Source organism: Haplochromis burtoni, unplaced genomic scaffold (genome assembly GCF_018398535.1).
Source record: "Haplochromis burtoni strain Fernald_Lab_line unplaced genomic scaffold, NCSU_Asbu1 Contig_906, whole genome shotgun sequence".
Lineage (NCBI taxonomy): Eukaryota > Metazoa > Chordata > Actinopteri > Cichliformes > Cichlidae > Haplochromis > Haplochromis burtoni.
In genome coordinates this window covers 107,823-120,635 of record NW_024583267.1, presented here as the reverse complement: position 1 = coordinate 120,635, position 12,813 = coordinate 107,823, and the positions used below count along the sequence as shown (strand labels likewise).

General features: G+C 44.4%; 1 protein-coding gene, 1 non-coding gene and 1 pseudogene across 2 annotated transcripts; all 3 read right to left on the bottom strand.

Moving 5' to 3' along the window:
* Positions 1–1,145: 1,145 nt before the first annotated feature.
* LOC121812887 lies at positions 1,146–3,273 on the bottom strand (annotated as a pseudogene).
* Positions 3,225–6,803, bottom strand: LOC102305489. The gene is made up of 2 exons (XR_006053386.1): positions 6,794–6,803; positions 3,225–5,559 (listed from the first exon to the last, which is right to left on the bottom strand). It is a non-coding gene; the product is annotated as an uncharacterized LOC102305489 (transcript).
* Positions 6,804–9,585: 2,782 nt separating this feature from the next.
* On the bottom strand, positions 9,586–11,923 carry LOC121812889 (tripartite motif-containing protein 16-like). Its single transcript, XM_042216053.1, has one exon. It carries the CDS (start codon positions 11,884–11,886, stop codon positions 10,288–10,290), a length of 1,599 nt encoding a protein of 532 aa, XP_042071987.1. The 5' UTR covers positions 11,887–11,923; the 3' UTR covers positions 9,586–10,287.
* Positions 11,924–12,813: the final 890 nt, after the last annotated feature.

Sequence of the window (12,813 nt, the reverse complement as noted above, 5' to 3'; positions counted from 1 at the left end):
GAACCGAACCGTGAATTTTGTGTATCGTTGCACCCCTAATATATATATATATACACACACATATATATATATATATATATACACACATATATATATACACACACACACCTCATTAGGAAACCTAATTGTGGCAAGACTGAGCAGGCGAACAGCAGCAGCTTTCCTCTGATTATTTTTTTTCTATTGTGCAGGACTATGATCTGTTTTAACAGCCACCACTTTTTCCACCAATTCCCTTCAGAGACAATATCATAGGAATGTTTGAGATCTATAAAGAAACAGTCAAATGAATGAATGATTCTAATTTGATAAGGCAGTAATGCTGCAGAAGATTATGTGATCATCACAAGTGCGTAGAATAAAAAAAGTCTAAATATATGAATGTATCTATGTTAAGACTAAGTGCACTCTCTGTAACCTTTGAACTGCATACATTTACACACTAAAGGTGACTCACCATGTTCAGCTCTGGCTACATATGAGGCTATGTGGGCAGAGCAAACACACACTTTTACAGAGTGGGTCCCAAGTAGGTGTGGCTACACAGAGCTGACAGCAGTTTTGCTCTTTGAGATCCCTGCATAGGTTTCTTCCTACCATGTGGGGAGTGATCTAAAAAGTTTGAGAACCACTGGTCTAACCACATCACTGTTGATATGGAAGAGCAGTGGTGATTGTTAGGTTGAAATTGTGACCCTTTGTGATCGGCAGGAAGTCACACAGAAACACCCACATGCGCACACACACACACACACACACTTAGTTTTATGACGCTCCGTAGGACGGGGGGTTACAATGGGTGTTTGTGTAAACTATGTGTCAGAGAAGAAAAGTTGCAGGGGGTGCTGGTTCTTTGGAGTGGTCTGAGACCGAGGGCAGAGGGGCTGCTCTGAGATCCTCCCCTTGCTAGCATATAAAAGCCGGTTAAGTTGTTGTCTTGCTTTGTTCACGGGAATAAGTCTGAACTAGCGGGCCTGCTGAAGCGCAGACCCAACAATGATGATGAGAATCTGCTTGATGTTCTGGGCTCTGCTCAGGTCCAACAACAAATAAACTGGTTCTTTGAACTTTCATGTTATTCTGTGCATCCAACCTGTTTTCTGGAGTTAGAGGAGTGGGGCAGGTTCACGGCTCGTTATGTCCAGGTTAACAGTCCTCACAGCGATAGAAAGACCAGCGTACATGTTCAGTTAATAATAATAACAACAATAATATGAAGATGAATATGAATATCTTCTTCTTCCTAGTGGTTTATATCCCGCGATATTTATATCCCCAGGGTCCGCTATCTTGCATGCCTTCCTCCACTTCTTCCTATCAAGGGCGTCTTCTGGTGTAACATTCACAGCATTCATATCATCCTTGATTCGGTCCATCCAGCGCTTTTTTGGTCTTCCTTTTGGCCTGTTTCCATCCAAATCCAATTGCTGTGCTGTCTTTGCGATGGAATTTTTATCGCTACGGACAACATGGCCGTACCATCGGAGCCTCGCCTCTCGCATCTTGTCTGTGATCGGTGTCACTCCCCATTGTTTCCTGACATCTTCGTTCCTCGCTCGGTCAAGTCGTGTGAGACCCAGAGGCCACCTCAGCATCTTCATCTCCATGGTGTGAAGAGCTTGTTCGTGTTTGGTCATCGCTGGCCAGCACTCTGACCCGTAGAGTGCCACTGGGCGCACAATCGACTTATAGACTTTCGCCTTAAGATAGATTGGCATTCTCTTGTCACATAAGACTCCACTCACCTGATGCCACTTCCTCCACGCTGTGTTGACACGGAGTCTGGTGTCTGGTAGAGTTTCTCAGTCTGAGGTGACAAGGGACCCGAGGTACTTGAATTGGGCAACTTTAGTCAGCGGCTCGCCGTCGATAGTGATGGTACTGTTGGTCTGGGGGCCGCATTCAAGGTACTCAGTCTTCTTGATGTTCAGGCGCATGCCGTTTTTGGAGAGCCGATCTTTCCATGCTTGTGTTTGGGTTTGCAGGGCTAGGCAGTTTTCTGTTTCTGATAGGCACACATCATCTGCATACAGGAGGCTCCATGGATGTGGTGATTTTAGATCAGCCGTTGCGGTGTCCACACAGAGAGTTAACAGCAGGGGCAAGAGGGCTTAGCCAACGGTAATCGGGAAGGCTGGTGATGTTCCCGCTGAACATCGGACCTCGCTTGTGACATTACGGTAGAGCAGCTGAGTCCATTTCACATAAGCTTCCGGGGCACCATGACTTCGTAATGATCGCCAAATCAGCTTGTGGGGGACCCTATTGAATGCCTTTTGAGATAGCCTTTATTTGTCAGTTGCAGGTCTTTTGCCCACAACCGAGATGACAGACCTTGCCGACCGTACATACAATACACAAACATCACATTGGGGAGACAGGTCAGGCTAGGTAGAGAAGAAAAAAACATCGAAATGTGTAACACAAAAGGATAATACAGGAATGCACAGATATCAACACACCATAGCACAATAAACACAGACAAGCAACATGGGAAAGAGTTCCAGTGTGTACATCTGATCTGGGACCGCTGCAATCTTCGACTGCGCCTCCAGCTGACCCGATGTCCACATCAGAGGGGAAGTAAGCGTTGGAGGTGGCGTTGGATCCAGGGTAGGGAGGGTGATGCGTCAGTGAGTGCTTATCAGTATCAGTATATGTATGTGTGTGCATGTCCATAATTCAGCTGAGACAGTGTCCTTCGCCCTGCCAGGCTAAGTAAACAGTCTTCCAGCAAACCCAGGTGGCCTTGCATGGAATGGGAAGGAACAGACTCAACACAGTCGTTATCAGGGAGTTTTTGTTCGGCTCCAGCCTTGAGCCCACAGCTGGCTCCAAAGGGGTAGCCGGATTATGATGATATTTTTTCTTTTAAAAGGTAGTTTTTCCTTCCTACTGTCGCAAAAGTGCTTGCTCATAGGAGGTCATTTGATTGTTGGGTTTTTCTCTGTATGTATTACTGTAAGGTCTACCTTACAATATAAAGCACTTTGAGGCGACTGTTATTGTGATTTGGCGCTACATAAATGAAATTGGCTGGCCTGGGAACGCCTTGATGTTCCCCCGGACAAGCTGCAGGAGATGGCTAGGGAGAGGGAGGTCTGGGCTTCTCTGCTTGGGCTGCTTCCCCCGCGACCCAGCCCCGGATAAGCGGAAGAAAATGAATGGATGGATATTAAATGAACAGCTTCTTCGTATTCTTTTCTACCTGTTAAAAGCATGAATTCAGGTTCCTTGATAATTAAGGGATAATTTATTGATATCAAACCACATCTTAAGAATTTCCAGCTCATTTTTAATTGCATACAAGAGATCATTTAATTTTCTTTCCATAAGATAATACATTTGTATCATCTGTATAAACAACATATTTAATCAATTTAGTAATATTACAAATATAATTAATGAAAAGTACAAAGAGTTTTGGATCAGTCACAGATCCTTGAGTTACCCCACATTGACCCTTTTAGATGCAGTTTTATTAATTTGCACACATTGTTGTCCATTTTCCAACCAGGAATAGGCTACACATCTTATTCCATATCTCTCTAATTTCCTTAATAACTGATATGAACTGATATACTTTGTTCAACTACATAAGACTGGCCCCCTATAAAATCCAAATCTTTAAGAAATAAAAATTAATAAAGTTCCCAGTGTTATTGTCATTTAAGCAATGAAAAAACTTGAGGCCCTAAAACTGTTGAATTATTGCTTGATTATGTTCATGATAATTATTTCCTCTACTTACTTTGGAGTCTAGTGGAAACTGTTTTGAAATACATTTCTCATATGCCATTCTGATTTCTTTCCAAAGCGGTTGAATATTTCTGCCACAACAGAGAAAGAGTGCACTGTTGATTTGAATACAATTTCAAGTGAATTTACAGGTAACTACAAACAATTAATCATAAGATGTCAGACTAGCAACTATAAAGTGATTCTGAGCAGAGAAGAAACAGCACAACAGTGAGCTCTCAACAGCACTATAAAGACACATCTCCTGGATGCACTGGTACGCATCTTCAGTGATGTATCCTAGGGTCATCAGGTGTTTCGGGTCTCACAACATCATACACCCTCGCCCAGGCGACCCAGCCGGGGGTGATCAGGCCCCGACTTGCGTACCAGTAGCTACCCACGGATCAGCCCTCTTGATCCACAGCCACCTTGTGGCTTTCTCTGCCGCTTCACTCACAGCCTGGATGGCCCTCTTCTTGGCTGCCCCAGCCACGCCCAGCCAGCCTAGGACTTTGCAGAGTGATCGTCCTGCAAAGCCCCTACAACCCACTTCTATGGGCTCATAGAAAGTCTTCCAGCCCCTTCCCCTGCACTCCTGCACTAGCTCCTGGTACTTTCCTCGTTTCTTTTCATTGGCCTCCTCAATCCGCTCTTCCCAGGGCACTGTGAGTTCCAGCATGATCAGCTGTTTTGAGGCCTCAGAAATAATTATCATGTCTGGCCGGAGTGATGTTTTTGCAGTGTTCTGAGGGAACTTTAGTTGTTTACCCAGGTCAGCCTGTAGCTGCCAATCAGAGGCTGTGTTGAGGAGGCCAGTTGTCAAATGTGGGCGCACCTGGGGTTTCTCTCCATTCTTAATAAAAGAGATTGCCTTCCTCGGAGCCTGATGATGCTTGCTGGTGCTGATTGCTGAGGCAATCTTTTCAGCAACTACTCTGAGCACCTGGTCGTGCCGCCAACGATACCGACCATCAGCCAGGGCCCTTGGGCAGCTGCTAAGGAGGTGTTCTAGGGTCCCTCTTCCAGAGCACAGGGGACAGGCAGGTGTCTCGCTCTTTCCCCACAGATGGAGGTTTGCTGGGCTTGGCAGAGTGTCGTATACTGCCTGCACTAGGAATCAGATCCGATGGAAGTCTGCCTGCATGATGTTTGCCCAGGTGACCTTGCGCTGCAAGGTGCTCTCCCACCTTGTCCATGCTCCCTGCCGCTTAAGGCCTACAGCTCTACTTACTCGCTCCTCCTCCACACCTGCTCGGACCTCTTCCTGGAGTAGCTGGTGTCTCTCCTTTCCCTGTGCCCTGCTGACCTGGGCCTTTGGGACGTACCCCAAGCCTGCTCCCCCTATTGCTAAGACCCCCATCAGTGTTTTCTGCCTTAGGCGTGACTCCGCCACCTCAACTGCCTTCTCAGCCTTCCACTTTCTTCCTGTCCTTACCTCAATACCTGCTGATGCCACCTTGCAGTCTTTAGAATCTCTGTACTGTAGGGCTTCTCGCGTGCGAGCCACCTTGAACTCTTCTGTGAGACCACTGAAGGGTAACTGCACGCTGTTACTTGCCCCATACAAGGCAGCGCTGGTGAGACTGCGGGGAAGTCCCAGCCACTTACGAAGAAAGCCACTGATCTTTCTTTCAAGGGATTCCACAGTAGTTATTGGAACTGTATAGACAAGGAAGGGCCACAGGATTCGGGGCAGGATGGAATGCTGGTAGATCCAGGCTTTAAATCTTCCAGGCAGGCCGGACTTATCCACCTTAATGAGCCACGCTCCCAGCTCCTCATTTGCCTTCAAAGATAGACAAGAAAAAAACAAAAAAACTAGAAGCTAAAACTTCTATTTCACTTTAATAAACTCTGCAGTATCTCCATTTTCATAAAGACCAAGTCCAGCATAGAGCGGCTGAGTTAATGTGGTCTGAACTCTGTGGAGGAGAGTCATGGTTTCAGAGACACTGTAGAAAGACAGAATACCTGCTCTGTGATCCAGGTACACTCCTACTCTGGAAGACCGAGGACCTGAGAGGAGAGTTCAGACTTTGTTGTGCCAAAAAATATAACTGTTTGTGTAACAATGGAATGACCAAGATATGTCATTGTATCCAAATACACATTCATTTAAGCTCCCTGCTCTGCTGATATTATTGTATGCAACTGCAGAAAAGTATTAAAAATTCTGCAACAAATGAATGAAAGAAACTTTAGCAACATCCACTACATGGCATGGGAACTTCTACAACTAAATAAATGACTGTAAAATAGCAACATCCACCACTACTACTAACCCTTCAACTACTGCAACTACAACAATGTCTGCTAGAAGATGTGGCAACTACTGCAACAAAATGAAAGCCTAAAAATACACTAACAACTGCTACTGTGCACGGCAAGTTTTGCAACCAAATTGGCAGATGAAACCAAACCAGCATCTGGTAGAAGATATGACGACTAAATAAAGAACTGAAACCCCAATACCCCTCTGTGAATCGCTACCTTATAGTGGCTTGAGGGGTTTTTGTGTCCTAGGGATGTCAGAGGCTATGCTGTCCAGGGGCATTTGCCCCCTGGTATGGTCTCCCATGGCAAATTGGTCCCGGGTGAGGGATCAAACAAAGAGCGATTCAAAAGACTCTTATGAGTACATGATCAAGGGAACTGTTCTGGTCTCAGATCTCAGAATCTCATCTCTGCTGGAACCAGCACTCCTGGAGAGGGGCTGGACTCTGTCTCTGTCTGGAGTTGCCCTTGGTGAGAGACGACAGGCTGGGGTGGGTATCCTAGTATCCCCTTGGCTTGCTGCCTGTAGGTTGGGGTTTTTCCCAGTGGACAAGAGGGTTTTTTCCCTCCATTGGGGGAATTAGTCCTGACTGCCGTTTGCCATTATGCGCCGAACGACGCATTCTTGGAGTCCCTTCTTGGAGCCTCCCTGATCTGAACCCCAGTGGTGTTTTGTCGTTGACCATTACCATGCGGAAGGACCCATGGGAGAACAAATCAGGGAGTGCTAAGTCTAAACCATGGCATCTCCCCATTAATAGCCAATCACAAATATTACCTGTTTCCATGTGTCCAATATTTACTTTGAATTATGAACTGTCTGGGAGTTTTCCATGCACAGACTGCCTGACATAGAGAAGTCCACAGCTTTGCAAGCCAAATCTTTAACTGCCTGATAATAAAATAATGTGAACTGCTAGATTGTCTAGATTGTCTCTTGAACTTTTCTTAGCAAAAAAGAACTCCACAGTAGCCAAGTGGCTGAAGGCTTTGACTTTGGGTGGTCTCAGAATCTCATCTCTGCTTTTCGCAGAAGATATGGTTTTGATGGGTTCAACAGGTGATGGCCTCCAGCTTGCACTGGAACAGTTGTACCCGAGTGTAAAATGGGGGGAATGAGAATCAGCACCTCCAAATCTGAGGCCGTGGTTGTCAGCCAGATTTGGCTGTAGTGTCCCCTCCGGATGAAGGACAAGTTCATGCCCCAAGTGGAGGAGTTTAAGTATCTTGGGGTCTTGTTCACGAGTGATGGAAGATGGGAGTGGGTGATCGACAGACAGATTGGTGCTGTGGCTGAAGTGATGCGGACGCATACTGGTCTGTTGCGGTCAAGAGAGAGCTGAGTGTAAAAGTGAAGCTCTCCATTAACCGGTCAATCTACACCCATACCCTCACCTATGGTCACGAGCTGTGGGTAGTGACTGAATAAACAAGATCACGTGGGGCTTCCTCTGAAGGTGGCTGGCCACTCCCTTAGAGAGAGGGTGAAGCCATCCTGCATGAGGCCATCCGGGAAGGGCTCAGAGTAGAGCCGCTGCTCCTCCGCATCAAAAGGAGCCAGTTGAGGTGGTTTGGGTATCTGACAAGGATGCCTCCTGGGTGAGGTGTTCCCAGCATGACCTACCGGGAGGAGGCCCTGGGGCACACCCAGGACACACTGGAGAGATTATATCTCTCAGCTGGCCTGGGAACGCCTTGGTGTCCCCCTGGACAAGTTGGAGCAGGTGGTTAGGGAGAAGGAGGTCTGGGTTTCTCTGTTTAGGCCTGGATAAGCGGAAGAGGAAGGAAGGAAGGAAGGAAGGAAGGAAGGAAGGAAGGACGGACAGACAGATACCACAACATCTGCAGAATGGCTACTTCTGCAACTCAACCAGTGACTAAAACTATAAGAACATCAGCAGAAAACAATGAAGAATTCTGTAACTTAATGGATCAATGAAACAATAGCTGCTATAAGTATTGTCTACTTTTGCAACTAAACAAACCTCAGACTACAACATCTCCTGTAATGAATGACTGAAACTACAGTATCATCTGCAGGAAAGCATGGTGACTTCAGGAATTAAATCAGTGGCTGAAAATATAACAGGAAAGCATGGATAATTCTGTAACAAATGAATGAAGGAGACCACAGCAATATCTGCTATTAGTCATGGCAATGTCTGCAACTCTGCTACTCCAAGTATAACAACATCTGCTATATGACACAAAAACTATTGCAACTAAATTTAAAACTAAAACTACAGCCACACCAGCAGCAAAGAGTGATTGTAACTAAACAAGCCTAAAACCACAGCAACTTCTGCAACTAAGTTAATAATTTCTTTCTTTTTTTCTTTTTTTGCCTGTCCCGTTTGGTTCTTTTGCCATCAGAATTATTGTCTAAAGGCAAAGAAAGATGCCCAATGGACTTGACTGGGGAAAAGAAAAGGGAGAAAGAAAGAGGGAAAGAAAAACAGCAGGGAAGAGGAACGGTGATAAAGGGCAAAAAACAATGTGAATATAACAGTAAATACTAAATATTGAATATTACTGTGCAGTAAGTAGGATTGACAGCCCACGGTGTGCTTTGAGGTAGGAGCCAAAAAGGGTGTCGTTTGTATGTGTGAGCACCCGTGTGTGCACCTGTGAGCATGAGCGCGCTTGTATTTAAAAGGTTCCTTCATGTAATGATCTGCTAGAAGACCAATGGAGGGGAAACCGTGCCACTCTCCCGGAAAGAGCTGAAGAGAGCCCCAGATGAGGGGTCGCTCAGCAGCCGCGGAGCAGGAGCAGACCGCCCCGACTCCGCAGCAGCAGGGAGGCCCCACATATACTTTGTTACTATATTTGAATTTAAGTTAATAATTTCAAATATAGTAACATCTGCTACTACTGACACTTTAACTACAACCAAACAAATCTATCTATGATAAGATACAGCAACTACTGTAACCTTAAAAGTCCTGGATTTAACAGTCGTGTGGCAAAAAAAAAAAAAAATCATACAAGCACGCAGTGACAGTCTCTTCTTCAACTTCTGCAGCCAGAGGAAATTTGTAAATGAGAGACAGTCTCCAACAACATATTTTTGTTTGTTTGTTTTTTGCTAAACACGTCACTCATGACCAACGAATCAAACCTGTTTGCTTAACCAAAGCAGAGAAAGAGAATCAGGATTCGTCCAAAAGCAGCTAAACAGGAAGGGCACAGAAAGATACTGAATCATCTGCATGAGTCAGATCAGGGTTTAGAGTGTATGTGTGTGTGTTTCACTTGTTGTGCTAAGTTCATGGTTGAACACCTTTGTACTCTCTGGCAAACACATCAGTTTCCTCATCTGCATAATCACTGGGAGACTTTGGAGGCGGGCTGTAGGCTGCTCATCCAATCACATGTCAGAAACACTGCATTGTGCCTTCTGCTGGTTTTTCCAACATGTTCTCATCCCAAAACGTAACATACTACGCTACGAGACAACTTGTTGGTATGTTACGCTTTCGGCCACTCAACACGTCTCTATGTTATGCGTTCAGAAACAGGAGAGAACATGAGAACCGTTTGGACATGTACATTTATTTTACTTTTTTAAATTTTTTTTTTTATCATCATGAATCGCTTTGGAAAACACTATCTAACATGATTAAGGTCAGAAAACAGACCAGCAGAAAGTCTAAGTTATAGCCACACCTGATATAAAAAAAAATACCAGTAATGAGTTACATATGCCACAGCAGCAGATGATTCAAATCAAGATTTTCATTTCAATATTTCTTCAAATAACCAAATAACTCCTCTGTGTTAAAACACAAAAATCAACAACAACAAAAAAGAAAATCAGCATGTATCAGTTCAAACATGTAACAAACTTCACACAGGAGGGTTTACATTAAGCAAGTCTTCAGATTGAGTGTCTATAAAATCCACATCTTCTCTAGTAGAATACGTGTGATTTTGTGTACTGGAAGGACTGAAATTAAAAGTCTTATTCAAAGTGTAACATTTGATCTGTGAGCTTAGACAATACTATTCATAATAAAACAATTACATTTATAATACTAGTGTCTTCTTGATATAAAAACGGAAGTTCATTAACGTTTGTTCATTTTTATTAGATTTTATGATCTTCTTCATACAAGCTAATTAGAAATTGTTTTTGGTCTAGCAGAATTTACTTTCAAAGAACTTTCTGGTGCCACTCTGACCGCTTTTCAAAATCTCCATCACTGTTGACAGCAATGCTGGAGACCAAAGAAACAGGAACTAGCTGTCCCTCAGTGACTTCTGTCTATTTCAGTTTAATATCTCTGCAGTGTCTCCATGATCAATAAAAAGACAAAGTCCAGCATAGAGCGGCTGAGTGAATGTGGTCTGGACTCTGTGGAGGAGAGTCATGGTTTCAGAGACGCTGTAGAAAGACAGAATACCTGCTCTGTGATCCAGGTACACTCCTACTCTGGAGGACCGAGGACCTGAGAGGACAGTTTGGACTTTCTTGTGCAAAAATTTGCAACTTTTTCTGTCACAGCTCAATAACCAAGAGTTATCATTAAATCCAAATCCACATTCATCTGACTCTCCTGCTCTGCTGATAGTCTTGTATGCGACTGCTGCATCAACTCCACCCCCTCTCCACTCCACCTCCCAGTAACAACGTCCAGTCAGACTCTCTCTACTCAGGACTTGATAATAATCAGTGAATCTGTCTGGATGATTAGAGTAAGTCTGTTTTTGTCTCATTAATGTCACTTTTCTGTTCCCTTCAGATAATAACAATTCTCTGTGTGCTGTGTTTGGATCCAGTGTGATTTCTTGTGAATATTTTAAGAATCCAGCTCTGGTCTTTGGCTCTGCTGGTGACAGTAAAACATCCTCTTCAGTGACTGTCAGTGAGATGTTTGTCCATTCCTCTCTCAGAATGTCCTGTAGTTTATCTCTGGTCTCTGACACAGCTGCTGTCACATCCTCAAAGTAGCTCAGAGGACGAATATTGATGCTGGATGAGTGTGTAGACTCACTGAGTGCTGACAGTGAGGGGTAGTTGTGTAGAAACTGGTTGTGATCCTCTGTGTGTGAGAGCTGCTCCAGCTCGCCGTCTTTCCTCTTCAGCTCAGCGATCTCCTGCTCCAGCTTCTCCTGAAGCTCTTTGACTCGACTCACTTCAGTTTCCTGCTGGGATCTGACCTGCTGCTTCACATCAGAGCTTCTTTTCTGGAGGAGACGGATCAGCTCAGTGAACATCTTCTCACTGTCCTCCACTGCTTTATCAGCAGAGCCATTGATGGCCTCCACCTCCTGTTGAAGCAGCTTCACATCTTTCTCTCGCTCCTGAATTCTCTGCTGGATGTTTAGTCGTCTCACCTCGAGCTCCTTCTGCTTCTCAGTCCTTTCTGCTGCAGCTGGGACTGTTTCATGGCCTTTATGATGAGAGCAGATGTTCTCCTGGAGCTTCTTGGAGGGGGCCACCAGCTTGTGTTTCTTTAATGGAGCTGCATCATAGTGAGGTTGAAGGTGTCTCACACAGTAAGAGGCTGGACAAGATAAACAGGACTTGATGGCTTTCAGTTTCCTCCCAGTGCAGACATCACAGGCCACATCTTCAGGTCCAGCATAGCAGTGATCAGCTGGAGCAGCTTGGAGTCCAGTCTTCTTCAGTAACTCCATCAACTCTGCTAACATGGTGTTTTTCTCCAGGTCAGGCCTCAGTGTGAAAGTCTTCCTGCACTGAGGGCAGCTGTGGATTCCCTTCCTGTCCTCTTCATCAAAGTGGGTTTCGATACAGTTCATACAGTAACTGTGTCCACAGGGAATAGTCACAGTATCCTTCAGTAGATCCAAACAGATCCAACAAGAGAACATTTCTCGATCTAGCTGATCTCTTTTCTGTGCCATTTCTCCTCTCAGTGTCAGTGACTGTGTGAGTTTCTGTTACATAGTGGTGAAACTATTCCAGAAAATATGTGGACAGACTGGAGCTGCTGTGCTTCAGGTAGAAGAGGGAGGAGTTAACAGACTTTAGCTTTTACCAGGAAGAACAGTTTGAAGTAGACACTGTTTAGTAACTTTAAACATCATAGGTCTGTTTGTAGTTTGCATTTTTATCCGTTACCTCCTAGTCAGTTAAAAATCTGTAAATACATAATCAGCAAATGCAAACAACACTTGCAAATAAATATATATTCAGCACCCAATGAGACCACAGCAATATGTATAACTGCAACTCCTGCAAATGAGTCAGCCTCTGAAACTACAGGAATTATAAAACTGTAATGGCTAAAACTAAACATGGCAAGTATCTCAAGATTTGCACCTACGCTTACGGGTGAAAGTACCACTGCAATGAAGCAACCATTGACACCATGCCTGCAACTAACAACACCAACATTGTCAAGTTAGTGAAACTGAAATGACTGAAACTTGAGTAACTGATACAAATAAATTATACCAGCAGCTGAAACTGGTGCAACTAAATGAAATACCCAAGCTACATCGCCATCTGGTGCTAGTTATGGAAACTTCCACAACTTAATCAAACACTGATACTACTTAACATCTGAAACTACAGATGGAAAGTTAGGCAGCTAAACTGCAGCAAGAGCTAGTAAAAGTGAAGCTAGAGCAACTACTGTGACTACAAACTGCAGCAACATGTGAATCAGGCAACCACTTATGTGACAATAAAAAACTGAGATTTTAAGTTTATGCCTTGCTGCAGAGTTTTGTTCCAAGGAGTTTTTGTTTAGACATATAAACAGTGAGTTACAATAGTCCAAACATGATGAAACAAATGCATGTATAACCACCTCCAGTTCAGTGTGT

Bases quoted from the DNA above. Each gene is read 5' to 3' on its own strand.
- LOC121812889 (XM_042216053.1), bottom strand. From the start codon at position 11,886: ATGGCACAGAAAAGAGATCAGCTAGATCGAGAAATGTTCTCTTGTTGG.